This window comes from Girardinichthys multiradiatus, chromosome 6 (assembly GCF_021462225.1).
Source record: "Girardinichthys multiradiatus isolate DD_20200921_A chromosome 6, DD_fGirMul_XY1, whole genome shotgun sequence".
Taxonomy (NCBI): domain Eukaryota; kingdom Metazoa; phylum Chordata; class Actinopteri; order Cyprinodontiformes; family Goodeidae; genus Girardinichthys; species Girardinichthys multiradiatus.
This window is the reverse complement of record NC_061799.1, coordinates 10,901,364-10,920,945: the sequence shown is the minus strand read 5'-3', so window position 1 is coordinate 10,920,945 and position 19,582 is coordinate 10,901,364. Positions and strand designations below refer to the sequence as shown.

The 19,582-nt window shown below is 37.9% G+C and overlaps 1 protein-coding gene across 1 annotated transcript in view; it reads left to right on the top strand.

Moving 5' to 3' along the window:
- Positions 1–19,371, top strand: part of LOC124870217 (probable G-protein coupled receptor 158) — a 134,122-nt gene extending 114,751 nt beyond the window's left edge. Inside the window, exons 10-13 of the mRNA XM_047368769.1 lie at positions 2,751–2,897; positions 8,148–8,391; positions 10,039–10,595; positions 14,234–19,371. Coding sequence (XP_047224725.1) covers positions 2,751–2,897; positions 8,148–8,391; positions 10,039–10,595; positions 14,234–15,181 — 1,896 coding nt within the window. The 3' untranslated portion in view covers positions 15,182–19,371. The remainder of the gene's footprint in view (positions 1–2,750; positions 2,898–8,147; positions 8,392–10,038; positions 10,596–14,233) is intronic.
- The last annotated feature ends 211 nt before the right edge of the window (positions 19,372–19,582 follow it).

The window sequence follows — 19,582 nt, the reverse complement described above, 5'->3', positions numbered from 1 at the left end:
AATGTACATCGATTTCCTTGTTTGTGTTTACATTGTGAAGTAAAATAAAATAAATACTGCTCCCATATTGTGTAACAGTATGCCCATAAACTATTATTATTGGACTGAGAAAATCTTGCCTTTACATTGGAGGATGGATAGCATTCAAGACAATTTTCACCATGGATGCTGTTATACTGTGTTGTAAATATCCATTCAGAACACATTGTTTATCATCCCAGGTCCATTTTATATTAGCAAACTGTGAAACACTGGCTCATTTACTATCATTACCTTAAACTCAATCAAACTGCCTAAGTGCTTATTGTAATTTAGCTGAGTACTCCTGGGGGTGTCTTTAGGGCTGATGGAAAATATTTCTTTCTCCTGCCGCGTGAGAAATGCCCTCTGTGTTCTTTTATTCTTTCTTAATTAGGCTCCTCAGAAGCACAACTCACTTGAGTGCGCTGTGATAATTAAACGCAATGGGAGGACATTAATTTCATAGAGCATCTGTTCATGAAACCAGGCTAAATATTTGGACATCTTCTGTCCCTACATGTGTTTCCAACAAAGGTGGAAATGTTCGATCTGTTTATTGTGCTGTTCTAAATATTTGCCTTTATATTTTTACATAAGTAGGAGAATCACTAAAATCAGATTTTTTTGTATACAGATTGGTTGCATTCATGGAAAAAACACAACATGTTAATACGTTACGCCAAACAAAAGCTACAGAGCAGTGATTTTAATCAGAAAGTAGCATCTCCCCCTGGAATTATTTATAAATCCTCTTTCACAGTCATCCTTTGCAACAATAGTTAATGGCTTTATATTTCATGATTAACAGCTGCAATTAATTAAGGATTGTATTATTTTTTATTTTGTTTATAACATTTCAGTTTGCTTCGTGAATTTTAAAATAATTGTCAAATTATTACTCATTTGTTTCATTTTTTTTTTTATCTATTTCCTAATTTTATATTTTCCCATTTCCTGGAAAATTAATCTTACTGTAAATGATCTTACTGATATTCTTTTTAATTTGTTTTATTACATTTGTTTGATTTTATGTCTTGCTTTTCCTTTTTTTAGCAGTTTTTTGCATAGTTCTATATAAACAAAGTTGAATTCACAGATATATATTTACCCTGCCTTAGCTTGAAACCTTGTGTTGTTTCTGTGTTTGGATTTCACCTCCAGCAGTTAAAATAGGATCAAATACATAATGAAGTTGTAATTTTTGACCTAAATAAATCCGTAAAATATTAAATAAATAATGAAAAGATCAGTGAACATGTTCCATATCCTGCTGTTCATGTCCTCTTGCGAGAAAAAAGTAATTTGCTAAGGATTAGCAATAACAGCCATAATCCAGGATGTAAAAATCAATAAAAACGTGCAAAGCGACCCGGTCCCGGATGAAGTGGAAGATGACGAGTAAGACGAGTTTTATTAAACAGGTATTGTTTGTCTAGTTCTATTTTTGCATCATGTTTTGCCAGGTATTGTTTTTGTTTTGGTTGTTCTATGGCTTTCACCATTCTTGTTTGTTAGGCTTAGATTCTTAAAATAAAGCTTTTATCATGATTCTTACGTCCTCCTGCCTGCATTTGGGTGCTGTATTACATCAACAACAAACCCTATAGTGTCACCGTTAAAAGTTGTTGCAGTGCACGCTCTGTTTTTTCTTGTTTATCTGCACATTTCAGTGGTTTACTAAAGAACACAAAAAAATTCAAGTTGAATTCACAGAATTCACAGGCTCTTATTCACAAACATGCTGAGGGCAATTTACAGAAACCCTAATTACAACACCTTACACACAAGGCTCTTTTTGATGACATTCAAAGCAAAAAAGGTTGTGAAAAAACGTTTTTAGTATAGAGTCAACTTTTTAAAATAATAAAGCTCTCTGCAGCAAATATCACTGACTGGTCACATTATTAGGTACACCTTGAGTGTGTTATACCCGCTTTGTTGTAATAATTCATGTTATAGGTTTGGAAACTTTCCTCACAGGTTTTGGTCCATTGAGAAGATAGCATCTCACAGTTGCTACAATTGTTGGCTGCACATCCTTGATGTGAATCTATTGCTCCATCGCATCCCAAATGTGCCCAAATAGACTATGAAGATTAAACGATGCTCAGTTGGTACCAATGGGCCCAAACTGTGCCAAGAAAATATTCCCTATATAGTTACACCACCAGTCAGTACAATTGATACAAGGTAGGATGGAGACATGCTTTCTTGTTGCTTATGCACAGGTTGTGGTTTTCTGCTGCTGTAGTTAATCTGTTTCAAGGTTTCAGCCTGTTGTGCATGAAGAGATGGCATTCTGCATACTGTGGTTGTCTCCTCAGACATCTGACATCAAAAGGCATTTTTGTCCACACAAGGGCTCCTCACTGGATATTTTCTGTTTTTTAGACCATTCTATGTAAATGTCTGGCACCAACGACCATGCCACCTTTGAAGTGACTTAATTTCCTTTTTGTTCCCCTTTCTGACACATGGTTTGATCTTCAGTAAGTGATCTTTACCATGCTGATGCCTAAATTCATTGAGTTGTTGCCATGTGATGATTCTCTTTTTGTCTCTCACAAGCAATTCAATGACTTACCTAATAAAAGACCCTGTAAGCAAAATGTACATCTGTTTCAGTCTGCACATTACCGTAAACTAATAGGAATTTTTGGGCTGTACACTGTTTTTCTACTGTGGACTCAGTGGTCTCAGTCTTAACCCTTTGTCTCAATTTGGCTTAGTTCCTGACAAAAGGTACTCAGGCCCGAGACGATATTGCCACTGAGGCCTACGAAGAGGAGCTGGACATGGGAAGATCTGGGTCATACCTCAACAGTAGCATCACGTCTGCTTGGAGCGAGCATAGCTTGGACCCAGAGGATATACGGGTGATGCAGCTTTTAAAATCATGAGTATAAGTTGGGTCTGATTTCCAATGGCTCAGTCAAAACATTTAAATTTCCTTTCTGCTATTACATTTTGTTACAGAAGATGTAATTTAGAAGCTTGTCTTAAAGAATTTGGTTTATTTTATTCAAAAGAGCAATTATGGCAACATAATAGTATTCACTTGTAAAGTGCCATGAAAAGATATTTGCCCCTTTAGATATTCCCATATTTTTCACACTTAAATGTGTCATATCATTAAATTGACTTTATTTCAGACAAAGATAACCTGAGTAAACAGATAACACAGTTTTTAAATGATAATTTGAGTTATTAAGGCAAAATAACTGTTCAAACCAACCAACATACTATATTCAACCACATTTCTTTGGTTTCAATATTCATTCCCTGGCCTGGGTTCTGCCAGGGAATGAATAAATAATCAACAATCAATTGATGACTCATCCTAGAGGTCACAAGAAACTCAGAACAACATCTAAAGCACAGCAGACCTTGCTTGCCTCAGTAAAGGTCAGATTTCATGATTCAACAGTAAGAAAGAAACTGGACAAATATAGTTTTGCTTCTACAAGAGGGTTCCAAGGCCAAAAGTCCATCTCACAGATCCCAAACACCTCGATGATTCTAAAGGCTTTCACAAAAATACTCTGCAATGAGACAAGACGTTTTTGAATTTGTGTGACCTTTAACATCTGGTGTAAAACTAACACAGAATTTTAGGCAACAAACACAGGGGCGTAACCAGCGGGGTGACCCAGGGGGGCACGTGCCACCCCACCAATCAGACGTGTAACCCCATGCGCCCCCCCCTAAGCTGGGACAATTAAATCTGATATAAAATGAAATGTAAAATGGCATCTTCAAATTGATGCTCAGAAATCCGAGTGTAAATGAATGCAGCACCTACTGTCGCTGCACTACGAGCATGTTCTCTGCCCACCCTACAGAAGGAGGAAAACATCAAGCACAGCTCAAATGACTTTTATATCAGAGGACGAGGTATAACAAGATACAAAACGAGAGGACTACAAATATCCTGGTAAGTTTTTTCAGTAAAGTAAACATTGGTGAAATTAATAAAATATCACAAAACTATAAGTAACAGACAGTAGTAGCAATATAAAATCCATGTTGTAAGCTGCTGTATGAAGCTGCAGAACATTTGGTCCATGTGGATTCTGTGTCACTGTAGATGTACCTGCTTGTCATGTTGGCTGTCTTCCTGTCATTGCATTTATCCAGCTTGGGCAGTGACCATAGTCAAAGCAAATGTATTTATATGGCACACATAATGTACAAGACAACCACACTGCTTTACAAAAAATATCAGAAGCATCACAGAAAGTATTAAAGTATCATTAAGACATGGCTGTGCCATGGTCATAGACGATGCAGGGATGTTCATCTCTGGTCTTCCCGGTTTTAGATATTTCCCCGCTTTCCCAAATGTTAGGGGATCAATTTGATTTGAATCAGGTATGTCGAAACGGGGACATTTAAACCTGCAGAAGAAGGGCCCTTGAGGACCAGACATTGACATCCCTGAGCAATAGCCAAGGTTGTATATCTAAGAAGTTGTTTGTGACAGAAAATTAGCTTTCTTCATCAGAGCCAGCCAGTAAGCATAGGTAAAGAGAACAGCAAGAATGGAAAGATCAGAAAATATTGAGAAATGCAGTTGAGAAGAGTAAAGTACAACCAGAAGCAGGGGACATTGTCAGGGAGAGGTGGACTGAGTAGCAGTCACTATTGTCCACAGTGAGTTCTGCAAATCAAAGTATGTGAGAATGAGCAAGGAAAACACAAGGGAGGGATGTTTATGCTGTACATAAATATGGGGTCAAGCTATAATAATGTATAACCATGGGGAAGCAATACTAGTATTCATGAATGTAGATATTTTTTCAGTTTCAGTTAATTTAAACAGAAATAAAAGATGATACTGGCCATATACCTCCAGTAAGACATCTTTATTATTCTTATCAGGACCTGTACGGGAGGATGCCACTGTGGAAGAATATGAAGACCAGTCACTTCCATACTCACCACGCAAAGGTATGTACTGTTGTACATAATTGTAAAGCAGAAAATTAATAAGAAAATAAATTTTGTTTGTTTTAATCAAATTTAATATTCTTAAATCATCTCAGGCTATTCTTCACCTGTTCATGAGCACCCAAATCAGAAGAATGTGGTACCATGTAGGACAACATCTTCTCCTTTAACATCATATACTACACAGAGCCATCCACATGGTTTTTACGTAACTCCAATCCTACTTTTAAGATTAATATTGAAAGCCTGGGAAGATGAAATTATCTAGAATTGTTAATATTGTGCAGAAAACATTCTATATTATTGTTGTGGCCACTTGTGCAGTTGTTGTTTTAAGATTCAAAATAATTTTCATTGATTGAATCTGTCCTTCCCTAGATATATTTCAACATCCAGCAGATGGACCTAGACAGCCACACTTGAAGGTATTTCCCTGAACAGTGCTGGGTGGCAAGAAGAAGGCCTTTAAACAAGACATGGTATTCACAGCACAAATGGCTTGAATATTCACAGAATCGGGACTCTGCCTTTTGTTTTGCATGTAGACATTTTTCCCTTCCAAAGGCTTCTGAAACTCATTTCACATCACATGAAGGGTACTCAAACTGGTAAAAAGGCAATGTATAAAGATGGGGATTTTTAGAGCCATGAGAAATGTAAAGCTCATGTAAATTACATGTGTGCTAGGAGTGAACATAAAAGGAAATTCTTACAGATTCATTTGTGTGTGATGCTTTGGACAAGGCTTGTGAAAAAGAAAAAAAGGTTGACGAGAATTGCATCTACATTAAAACTGTTCCTGAAGTGCTGCTCCTTATGACTGTACAAAATCTTCCTCAAAGGTGACACCTTCAGACAGACAGACACGTCACAGAATAATGGGAACTTTTCAGAGATAATGGAACTGATTTCAAAGCATAATCCACTGATTGCAAAAAAAAAAAAAGAAAGCAACAGGAAATGCAAAATACACCAGGAACATTATTCAGAATGAAGTCATGGAATGTTTGTCAGAAACGGTACGTGAATACATCTGAGAAGTGAAGGAGAGCCAGTGTTTCTCTGATTGCGGATGAAACAAAAGACCTAAAAAAACAGATCAACTGTCAATAGTACTTAGGTACTAATACAATGGGAGTGTTCAAGAAAGCTTTTTAGAGTTCCAAAGAGCAAGCCAGCTAGATGTGGTAGGGCTTACCCAAAAAATATTTCAGTGTTTGGAAAAGTATGGCCTTGAATATTGATCCAATCTTGTAGGCCTAGAATAAAATGGGGCATAAGGAAAGTCTAGTGGGGTTGCAGCCAGAATTAAGACAGTGGCAAAATATGCATTTTATGTGCATTGCAATGCTCATTGCCTTAATCTTGTTACTGTTGAATCAGTGAAAGCAGTCCCAGAAACTGATTGCTTTTTTCATTGCTTCAGAAATTGTATGTGTATATGTCTGCTTCATATGTTCACCAGAAATGTCTCATGGTTCAAAACGACATTCAAGGCTCCCAGAGAGCTTCAGAGACTCAGTGATACCAGGTGGACATGCTGTTACAATGCATGTGAAAATGTCATGGATAGACTTCCAGCTATATTAGGAGTACTTCATGAGATCAATGGCAAGGACAGCAGTGACTGATCAGTGGCACAGGGTCTGTTGGCACAAATTGACCTAAATTTTACTGGCAATTTAGCCACATTCAAAACAATTCCTGGGTAATTGAAGTTGCTCTGTAAAGTACTTTAATCTCCATCTCTTGATTTAGCAAGAGCTGTAGACCTAATCCATGCACTCCGAGACAACTAGGACCAGTAAAGAAGCAACACCTGTTTTGATGAACTATGGCAAGAAACAGTGGATACAGCAAAACAGTGTCATGTTGTGGTTAAGAGAGTTGAACGGAGGTTGAATAGAGAGAACCTTAGGTTTAAGGTTATTTTGTAGTGTCCTATTAGTCAGCATAGGTGGAAGGGCAAGGACAAGTTTAGGAGAGAAGTATTATGTCCCATTCTAGACCATGTGCATGCAGAGACAGAGAGGCACTTCAACAAGACAAACTGTGATACTATGAGGAGTATACAAGCACTAAACACCAAACGTAAGAGCTTTTTGTCAGAGGAACTGGTTTTAGATTTGAGTTGTCTGTTTGAATGTGACATGGAAGACCTTAAGCATGAGCTGTATCAAGCAAGGAATATTGTTCAAAGGAGAGCACAGTGTGGGAATGACCTCTCCAGTGTTTTGGAGTTTACCTCATTTCTAGAGCCATACAAAAGGTGTTTCATCAGCTTATTTGTTTGTGTCGAATCGCTCTAGCCTTGCCTGAAAGCAGTGCTACATGTGAACGTAGCTTCTCAGTACTAAAGCCTATAAAAATCAATATGAACAATATTGGAGTTTTAAGTAAGACTGTATTGATTTGAATGTAAAGTTTTTTATTCTTTTTATCTTGTGTCAAAGTCTTCAGCTGCCAGCTTTTGATGAGAGTATTTACTTTTTTTTAGAGGCAGACAGTGTAGCATGCAATAGAAAATGTTATGTTGGTCAGTTGGATGTTAAATGTTCACATTTGAAAAGTGTAAACTGTTTCTGCACAGAACATTTTTTGCAATATATGTCACTGAAAAATAAAGAAAAGTTCTTGAAAATAAATACTGACAAGGTTTGTGATTTGAATTAAACGTTTTGTTCTTTAGTTATCAATGCAGTATCTAAAAACTTTCTGTATATATACATATGGGCTCAAGAGCTCATATATGTAGGGTATGTATGTGTGTATACATATATGAGCTCTTGAGCACCTTTTGATATGTCACCCTTTCCAAAATCAGTACCCATCTGCCACAAACCCTTTCAATGTGGCCGAATAAAAACAATTCTGCAAAGAAGAGTGGCATAGATAGTGATAGAAGAGACTGATTGTTAGTTATCACTGACGCGTGATGGTAGTCATTGCCACCAAGAGTGGCACCACCAGAAATTACCATGATTAAATAAAATCATTATTTGAAAACTGGATTTTGTATTTACTCAGGTTATCAACTTCTGTTTGATTATTGATTAAGTGTGACAAAACAAAAAAATCAAAAGGAATCTTGAAGGATGCTAGTTCTTCTTCACAGCACATTATCTAACCTAGCAGGTGCATAAATATAAGTCCGCATTAACACAGTTCTCATATAGGAAGAGCTGAAGAAGCTGTATGCCCAGCTGGAGGTCCACAAAAGGAAGAAGATGCTCGCCAACAACCCTCACCTTCAAAAGAAGCGCAACTCAAAGAAAGGGCTGGGTCGTACTCTAATAAAAAGGATAACGGAGATCCCAGAGACCATGCACCTACATCGCCAGTACAGCCGAGATGAAGGCAGTGAGCATGGCAGCAACCGTGGCACAATGAGGAGAAACCAGCTAGAGGCGAGCTATCAAGGTAAGTCATCAGCTACATTTAATGTGTTCTGCTCAGGGGAGTAGCCTAGCAACAGAATGGAAGAGATGAACCTGGTGAAAAGGTGTAATTTGTGTTTTTAAACTTAATTTTATGTTAATATTTAACATGTTACCGGGGAAGAAGATGCAAACACGTTAAATGTTCTTTAATTTATTTGAGTTATGTTTATTATCCTTTGGATATGATGCATCATCTGCTGAAAAGTTCTACATTCATTAGGTTTATACAGTACTGTAAGGACATTTACATATATTCATTTTCAACATGACTGTCATATCAATGTCTTGTTCTTAGTGACATTATATGTGGATTTTCTCTCAACATTATATATGCAGCCTCATAAAAAAAATATATATATATATATATATATTTATATACACCTTACCAAGTTGTACCTGAACCACATGCCACTGAGAGGTTTCTGATAGAAATTCTGGCAGATAATCGGCCAGTCTTCTTGGCAGAATTGGTGAAGTTCATTAAATAAGTTAGTTTCCTGTCAGAGAAGCTACTTTTAAAAACGTTGCTCATTTTAATAGGGTCTGGGAAGCCCTTTTGGAAGGCTTAATGTCAGCCTGTTTTATCCATTACTGAGCTAGTTCTGATGTGAATTATGTGCGTTTTGGGATCACTGGTTATTGTGTCCAAGTTCCAACCATGATCTGTCACCCTCAGATGATAGGAAATTGTTCAGGTTCAGAAAGAACCACCAAGGCACAAGGCTATCACAGTATCACTGGAACACCAGTGCACTGCCCAACCCCTGCATTGCACAAGTAGATCATATATAGTAGGACTGCTTTCAGATCCTTCAACTTAATCTCATCAACACTTAGCTGGTTGAAAGCTGTTTACAATTGTTCCAACAGGAACGTGATCCCAAACACACAAAAAAGCTGACTGGACCTGTATTCTGAATATTAAAAAAGAAATTTTTTATACTGTTGATCACAATTTTTTTATGAATTACAGAACAAGTCTGCTTAAGGAGAATATCAAAAATATATTCTGTAACATTTCTGTTATCTTTTTGTAGAAATTATTTTTTTATGTAGATGCATGAAAAATGCGTCATCTGAATGTGGGCCTTCACATCATAGGGAAATGCTATTGGATCAGCATCACAATTTGAGGTGCAATTTGTTCTTGGCTTGGTGAATTAGACAAATAACTTTAGTAGCATACTGTCTAAGGAACTCATTTTTGGCTGGCTGAGTGATATTTTCAGTATCTTAATCATTTGGTTAAAAAATTTGTTTAACACACACATTGCAAGTTAGCTTGTATTGATCCTTAACACCAAACAGAAGCTTAATTATTACATTTTTCAACCACTGAGTCATTAACCAATGAAACTGCAGACCGATAAACCCTGAGTGACAACATATATGTCTGAACGTCTCATATTTATAACTCATGTTTCTGCTTTGCGAAAATAATACACATAATTCCTTTTAATGTGTTTTAGTTTGTAACAAAGGAAACATCACAGAGGACTATACAGTAACACCTTGAAAATTTGGTTGAATAATAGAAAGATAGTTTTAAAAAGTAAAACCTACTTATTTTGGATTTTGAAAATGTGCCCTTTTCTGTTTGTTACTCTGTTAAAAAATCTTTCCTCAGGAAAACCTCGAGATGACTCCCTGAAGAACAAGGTGACAGGACTGACAAAGTCACTCAGCTTTGACCATGTTTGTGAGCAGGATGCAGAAACTGTGAGCCAAACTGGCTCGGTTCCAGGAGACAAAATTACTCCTGTGGGAAGCGGAGGAGAGGGATCTCTCCTAGGTTCCCTCATTGGTCGCAGAGCAACCAAGAAGCAGCTGGAACCCGTCGGGACTTTGCCGAGGCTGGAGCCGGCCGAATCCACCGAGTCTGTTCCGCTCTTCTGGAAGTCGGCCAGCGCTCACAACCTCACTCACGAGAAAAAACCCATCCACCTGCGGACTTCTATTATGCAGAAGTCTCTGAGCGTGATTACAAGTGCTAAGGAAAAGATGCCGGGACTTTCCAACAAGACTCAAAGTGTGGAAGATGCCAGTAAGAAGGGTCAGAAGGGACTGGAAGAGAGAACTCTATCAGAGGTGGATGAGACGCCTGAACATTTCCCAAAAATGATCATTAGCCAATCAGTGGAGTACTCCAAGACTCCCATGAAGATGGGAATAATGAAACAACAGGTAACTGTGCATATAAACAGGTAACTGATTCATATTCATTTATCTTGAACTATTCTACATTTTGTCACGTTACAACCACAAATATCAATGGATTTTAATGGAATTTTTATGAGATAGACCAGCACAAAGTGTTGAAGTGGAAGGAAAATTATACACAGCAACACTTTTTACAGATAAAATCATGAAAAGTGTGGCATACATTTGGATTCAACTGTCCATAGTCAAATCTTTGTACAACATTCTTCGGTTGCAGTTACAGCTGCAAATCCATTGGAGTATGTCTCTACCAGATTTGCACATCTTAAGACTAACGTTTGCCCAGTCTTCTTTTCCAAAATAAAAACTGGATGGCGTCTGTGAATTTCCATTTTCTTGGATTTAGGTTTAAAGTTGGGCAAGGCCGTTCCAAAAGTGACTAGGCCTTGATCTCAACCATTCTATTTTGGCTTGACTATGTTTAGTGTTGTTGTCCTGCTGGAACCTTCGCCCCAGGTTCTAATGTTTCGTAGCCTCTTGCAGGTTGTCTTCTGGGATTGACATGTATTTAGCTCCATCTATCTTCCCTTCAATTGTGACCACCTTTTGTGTCCCTGCTGAAAAAAGGCATCCCCACAGTACCACCAATGTTAGTTTTCCTAAACGTTTTCATAAAACTTCCTTCCTGACCTGTCTGTTGTGGTCCCTCATCTTCCCTCATCTGCTGTTTGTTTACTAATGTTGAAATTAAATCACACGCAGCTGGTCTCTATTTACTATTATCAGATGATGTCGCCCAGGATGTTTTTAAGAGGTATCACAGTAAAGGGAACTGAGGGCAAATCCATACCACAGTTTTCAGATTTTGTTTTTTTGTTAAAAATGTTGAAAACCACAAATCATTGTCCTCCCACTTCACACTTTTTGTTGTAATATCCCATAAAAATCTATGTATATCTATTGTAGTTGTAACATGACAAAAGGTGGGAAGGTTTCGGGAATTTAAAGGAGTTTGCAGCTCCGTATCTACCTAATTAATCAATTAATATTCTATACTGGATACATTTTGTTCAGTGTCATTGGGAGACTGATGCCCATCACAGCATTAACTGGGCAAGAGGCAGGCTTGTGTTCAGTTTGAAAAAAATGTATTAATTTATACAGACTATAATTTCATATGTCCTCAAATATATAAAATTATTTTTGCTTACCCTAAAATCCATGTCTTCACTAAAATTTACCTGATCAAAGCTTTTCTGGGATACCACCTTTCTATCTGTCTGTGCCACTGTGTTTGGTTGAAGAAAGCCTCTGAATCTTTATGAAAGCTGTTCTGAAACTTGTTCTTCATTTATTAATGCTGTTTCTCGCAAAAAAGCTGTAAATCAGAACCGGGCATTAGCTCATTTAAGATGACTTTAAATAGTTCTAATATGGACCCACTGGTTGCAACACTGTTCCAAGTGCATTACAGATTGGTTGTGCTTTATGCAAATCACCCCTCCTCACCAACTTTATTGAAAAACTGCCCAGTAGACTTTGCTGAATCCTGCAGAGAGACAGAAAACATTTTTACTGGTACACCAGAACTCTGTGGCGGAGGTAAAAATCTCCTGAGCGCAGGGCAAAACTGAACAGCTGCATAATATCACATATGTAACAACTGCAGGGAGCATTATAAAATTCAATGGAACATTCTACCTTCTTTATTATTTTTTTTTTTATATTTTCTGAATTAATCATTGAATCAATTTATCTCAATTAAGAGATTGTCTGTGCGGATTCAAGGCACTAGCAAACTAAACTGATGCATAGGGATCCCAAATCAATAGGGGAAGCATAATAATTATCATACAAGCTTACAAATGTTACAACTGATACATCAGAGATAATTGTTCCAAACAAAGCTTGTAATCCTCGATATTTAAAATGTCACATGTGAATCAGCGAAGTCTGACTGTGAAGGGTTTGCCCGAAGTAAAACACTTTACTATTAAATAGGTTAATCTTTTAGAAGTACACTAGTGGTTTTTATAGTTCACCTTAAAAGGTCAGGACAGATTTCTCAGAACTATGTCAACATAAAAAAAAAGAAGTTTTGTTTTCCCTGAAAAGCAACAAACATTTGGTTTTAATATAAATTCTTCTAATACATTTGGTGACTGATATTGTCTTTACACTTGCAACTATAATAGTATTTATGTTAGATTAGTAATATTTTCTGATCAGAACTTAGTGCCTAATTTCTGATCTCTGGTTTTTCTAAAGCTTTGACCTGCGCATACCGATTTTGGACAGCATTTTAAGAACTACAATATAAGTTATCACAGTAAAATTCAAAATATTTTTATAATGGAAATGTATTCTATATTTTTATAATGGATATTTATTGATCTTATATTAGCAATCAGCGCAGTTAGCACGCCTAGCATTCCTAAAACAGCTGTCATCGTGTGTATTCCGTAAATTCTTGACCCTTGCATTAAAGCTGAGATTTCCCACACTCTTACGTGGGGTAACTGTAGCTCAGTGGGTAGAGTAGTTGTCCTGTGAAACAAAAGTTGTGGGTTTGACTCCAGCTTCCTCCTGCCACATGTCAATGTGCCGCTGGGCAAGGCATTTAATCCCAAGGTACCGATCAGAGCATCAGTGTATAAATCTGTTTGCGATTAGGTGAATGTGGCTATAGTGTAAAAGGCTTTGAGTGGTCAGTATGAGTAGAAAAGCGCTACATAATTTCAGTCCATTTACCAATTACACACATTTTTAAATCCATCATGTTTCAAAGACACAGGTTTAAAGCTTAAGCATATAATAATAATAATATAATAGGGATGTAATACATCAAACCTTCTTGTTATCTGCTGAAAGTCTTGCGCTCACTTCGCAGCCTGAATTAACTGTACACATGTCTCAACACATCATGGAAAATATAATTAAATTTCAAATAGCTTATTGCAACTCTGTTTTCGCTTCACTTTTACCCCAGTATTAAAGTACTCAATGATACTGAAAATAGATAACTTCATAATAGCCTTCACACTGATGACTGTTGTTCGCAGTGCAAACTGGTAGCATTTTATTAGGAAAAAGATCTGAGTTTTGAGTTTTTGACCATACAGTCGTCAGTCAGGGCTCACTTCGATCAAAAGCCCGTTGCATCCCTGTGTTATTTTCAGTCAGTTAAATTCTCTTCTATTCAGTTTATTTATACTGGCCCAAATTACAACAAATGTCATCTCAAGGCACTTCAAACCAGTCCACTTCATATGTGGTTCTACGGAATCTATTTATAATGTAAAGAATGGTCCAAATTTTATTTAGATCACACGCATTTATTGTTTAGTTATTTACAATGTTATCATATGGTCAATGCAATTGAATCCTACTTTCAATACAGTACAGTCAAAGTCCGTTGATCATATAATGCATATAATTGGAGAGAATTATGATTACAGTATATATATTATAATGCATAAACTTTTAAATATGGACAAAATAAACGTAATATTTTTTTTGAGTCCCTTGATGGAAGATCCCCAAATAATTTTTTTTAGGACGTCGTATGGCCTTGGACTAGCTCTGAGCTTGGAATTTGAAGAAACAAAAAACCAGCTTTATCGTATTGTTTTCCCATCTTTGATTGCCTTTTTGTTTTTCAGGTGAGTGGCAGCCAGCCATCCATTTGCTCTGAGACAGGAAGGAGCCTGTATGACGTATCTGAGGCTTGTCCCTGGGAGCTGGATGAAGCTCAGACACCTTCTGAGGCAAAGACCCAGAAGCATGTGTCTATTGCTCCTGTAGAACCCGCCGCAGGCCGGAGAGGCAGCAGCAGTTCAGGAACCGCAAAAGTTAGTCGGTCTCAGCAGAGGCAGAAACATGGGCAGTCTCCATCCAACAAACGGCGCTCCAAGGAAAAAGGAGGAGAAAGGGAGGAAGGAAGGGAGGTGAGGAAATTTCGGCCACCCAAATCACCTCTCCCTCTCAAGCTGGACGTATGCCCCTGGGAGTTCGATGAGCAACCTGTGGTGGGAGGAGATTCTTACTCCATCTCCACTGACATGATCAGGAGGAAGAAAAGTGTCACACCAACTGATGGGAAACCTAAAGGGCTCCACTCGGACCACTCCAAGTCCACAGGGAGCCTCTTACAGCCCCCAACTCTGATGGTGGAAATCTGCCCGTGGGATTACGGAGGCCCACTTTCTCCCAAGCAGGAGAAGACCTGCAGCAGTCCCACTACACACAAGAAACGAAAGAGCTCCTCCTCATCCAACCACAAATCTGAGAAGGATCAAGCAAGGGAGAAAAGCAGGGAGAGGCGGGGCTCGTCCAGCAAGCCACCATCAGAAAGGAGACGGGTCAGCCAGTCATCAGAAGGTGGGGTGCCGGTATCAGAGCGGCGGAGAAGCTCGACCAGAGACGCAGAGGTTTTCTCCCGTGACACAGAGTCCTTCCAAACACACCTCGCTCAGACTAAAAAATCCCCTGAAAAAAAGAAAGAGAAATCTTTGCGCAGTAGTTACAAATCTGCAGTTCTAAGCAGCACAAAAATGGTTGATGTTTGCCCCTGGGACTTTCCAGATAAAGATTCAGGCGAGAGGGCATGATGACTGCTGGAATGATTTCATCTTTTTGTACTCCCTGACTAAGAGCTCAGAGAACAAAGAGAAGCTGAAAATATACCAGTGAATTTGGTAAAAGGTTTTTTCTTCATGTCATCTTAGTAAAAAGGGTTTTGTAAGCCCTTTTTTTCTGCTGTCCAGACAGACCTATTTAAACAGCTCTGAATGCAACCTTGTCACTTTAAAATTACATTTGTTTTATCTACCCACCTGCTTCCACATCTGTTAGAGTTTGTATGTTTTATTACCTTTAACACATCTTAAAGATTTGTAAAAGATTCATGCCTACACTAGCAAGCCAAGCAGACAATCATCCATCTGTAAAACCCAGCGTGTTCCCAGCCTGAGCTTCCCTCATGCTGGAAACACAGGCGTGGAACAAAAAGAAAAAACTTCAGGAGAATAGAAAATATGGGCTCAGAGGCTCTGCGACACAGAAGTAAAGCAGCAGACACAGCTACAATTCCTTTTCTTTGGGCCAAATGCATAATTAATGGTATGAAAACTGTCTGTTGGATCAACCAATCGTGGGAAAAACAAAGGTTTGCAGCACAGCTAAATGAGGAAAACTATGTTTAATAAAGGTTCTCCATTTAGAGTGCCTTGCAAAAGTAGTCATTTTCCTAAAACCTTTCACATTTTTTCACATTACAACCACAAACTGGTGCATTTGTATTAAGCCCTGTGCCACCATTTGCCTTCAGAAGTCAACTTATTCTGGAGGCTCTAGGCTAGAGTTGGCATGTGTGTAATTTAATCTCTGTGTAGTTTAAATACAGCTGTTCTGTGAAGGCTTCAGAGTTTTTCTTTCATTCAATTCAGTTAATTTATACAACAAAATTTGACTCAAGGCACTTTACACAAGACAAACAGATCCAGTTTATATTCAGAAATATACATCCAAATCAGTTCAATCATATGGACAGACTCAAAGTCGATTACTTTATACCGTTCGATCCTAGTTATAAAACTCTGCTGTCAAATTAAGTTAACTATTCCAATTAGTAAACGTTTTCTATTTAGGAAAACCTACGTATCTGACCTTGCAGCAATCCCTCATACTGAGCAAGCACGTGGGTACAGTGGAAAGGAAAACTCCTCTTTAAAAGGAAGAAACCTATAGCAGAACCTGGTTCTTATTGGGGGTTTGAGAAGACAGAGCAGACACACAGAAGCCCTGGTTCAGAAATGCTTTCTATGTTACAGTAAAGAGTTAGTGGCGGCAGTAGCTCCTGTAGTGGCTTTAAACTCAGCCATACATATAAGCTATGAACCTGTAGTACAAAGTATGGGCAAAAGAACAGTACATATAGGGCCTGATCTTCAAAAGATTTGCGAGCACAAAACCGCACGCAAACCTCTTTGCATCAGCAAAGTTGATCTACAAACGAGGTGGTAATTGGATTGTGTGTGCAAAATCAGAGGAACTGTGGGTGCAAACTTTTTTGCGTGTCTGCCTTCATGAATATGCAAAACATATGATAATGATCCAAATGCAAAATTCTTGGGAGGAGGATACGCAAATATCATCCCTTACCACTCGCAATGCGATTTTCAAAGCCCGAAACGGTTTGCGGGTGCAAATTTTGCAGGTGCTAACTGGGACGCAAAAATGTCTGCTGTCACTCTGGCCAGAAGGCGGCATAGATAGAATGACAGATGACGGGGAGAGAGAATCTTCTGTACGTGTGCCAACAGATTTGGGTTGTCAAGAATAAAAATATAAAAAATAGATGATAATAGAGGATTTTATGTAGGATTATCGGAGCACTGATTTGGAGCCAATCACAAACAGAAGCCATGATATTACTCCTTTGGTAAAACACTTCATTCAACATCATTACAGTGTAACATCGCTGTTAGTGATCATCTGCTGAACAAACCTGATCATGGCAGAATGTGCACATAAATGATCAAGCGCGCACAGCCTGTAATCGCACATCATGCAAGAGACCCACTGTGCTCTGATGTTGATAATATAATTATAAAGACATTATAAGGCAGATTAAATCCTTCATTTACAAACTGGATGCTAAAATCACCATTTTAAGGCAGCTTTTGCATGTGGTGATAAAGACAGTGTATGCTTTAACCATGTCACTACGGACAGTAACGTTATATCATTGGAGGGTAATCAGAGCTGGATCCGTTTGATTACGTTGTTTAAATGTGAACATATGCCAGAGGAGGGTTTTGTTTATGCAGATAAATATTATTTTGTGTCACCAAAAAACAATTTAAACAATCAAACACATTGTATATTGTTAAAATATTGGCAAAACAAACAAAACGAATTCAGTAAAATCATTGGAAAATCATTTATTTTTACGTACATAAATGTTTGAGTTAACTTGTTTGCAGGACAGTTAAGAAACGCTATGTTTAAAATTAGCAAAGCTGCAACATACAGATTGCCAACTCCTACAAAAATCTATTTTTATGTTGCTAATATTACGTTCAGGCTTAAATATTGTGACTGTTTATGATAAACTACGAACTCTTCAAACATATGCTTTCAAAAAAACAACTTAACCCGGTGAGTCTCCGAAAAGAATGAAAAGATCCAGGGAGACAAAGGAATTAACAGACATATTTATCTTTTATATTGTTAATATTGATTGGCCTATTTGTTGTGAGTTATGTCAAGCAAGATAAGAGAAATAATCTCATCAGAGCAGAGAACAAACCTGCAGTGAGTTGAACAACAAAATTTAATTAACTGTAACAGTCCAGAAAAGTAAGAGCCGAACGGAATGGGAGGAAAAAATCATTTATAATGATGCAGCGTAACAATCCCTGCATATTTCTAGCAACACAGCAGAGGATCTGTTAGCTTTTCCTCTTGTTCCGGCCAGTAGCACACGCAATATTTTCATTTAAATAGGGCGGTCTGGACTTGTTTTGCACCTGTTATCCATCTTTGAAAATTGCACGCAACACGCCCACTTATTGTACGTGCAACCCGCTATTTGGGATCTTTGAAGATCAGGCCCATAGTTAGTGGCTTGTCAGTATTTAAAACCATTCATTTTCCTTCCGCTTCACAAATATGTACTACACTGTGTTGAACTGTCAAGCAAAATCCTGATAAAACATAACAAAGTTCATGGTTGTAATATGACAAAATGTAAAAATGCGCAAAGGGTAGGAATACATTTACAGAGCTCTATGTACTTTTTTTTTCTTTTACAAAGCCATTGCATGTGGTAAAACTATCCAGCATCAAATAACTAAATGTTTACTGGTGAACATGTTTTCAAATATGACAGTGGGAGTTTAGATGTTGTTACGTCTGGTATTTGTTCACTTACAAAGCATACGCTGCTTTTGAAATGGTGTGCATTGCTGTCAGAGTTGTCAACTGCATTTCATATGGCATGCTGTTTACAGGTGAGCAGTACTGAGGTTGATATTTATTTGCTGTTTACTCTCCTGGCCTGGGTGTCATATTTTTATATGTATAAAGAGAAATTTTCATCGTAGGCTGTAGTTTTCTACACATGCAGTGGAATAACAAGGACCAAAGCTGAATCTGCCTATCGTGGATGTTGTGAATAATGTATTTTGTCCCCTCCCTAGCCCATTTTGTCTGCTTGGATGCGCCTCCCCTCAAACCATTGCACATATTCAGTTGCTAAAATCCCTTTGCATGACAATTTTGTTTCTTTCTCTCTAACGGAGTTTGAGTAATTAATCATTTTGGCATCATATCCAACATAAACAACAACAGTCAGCCTGTCTGTCCTGTGATCAGCCACCCACCACTGACAGCTCATGCCACTGTGTCAAACACAGCACTTAGCTCAGCTTCAGGATGGTTGTGTGTGCATGAAGACCCCATAAATTCACTGTAAGCATAAAATAATCATTACATATTTTATAAAATACTTAAAGGATATTTTTAAGCACATTCATTTACATTTTAGATGTTTTTGTCATGCACTTGATGTGTTACATAAAAGGCGATATAAGATGCCTTTTTTGTAATGGAATGCCCTCATTTGCCCACTACACATTGTTTAATGCTTGTTATGCAGTATATTGTGGCTCCAACAGCTTACAAATGGGTGTACTATCCACATGGGATTATTTATACAATGTATTCTTATTGTGTTGCATGTACATAAAGTAAATAATGTTCTCTATTCTGCATTAAAGATTTCTACAAAAGCCAACTCGCAGCAGCCTTCAGTTCTTTTCAAGACTGCAATAGTAAAAACGTGTGTAAATACAGATCCCATACTGCTGCCTCTGACAAAACAATACCGTCACGCTCTTCTGCAGCAAACCCATCATTTCACTGTGATAATTCTCTCCATTGAAAACTCCAACACTACAATTGTAGCTCGTCGCTGAGTTGAATATATTTCAATATAAAACACACTC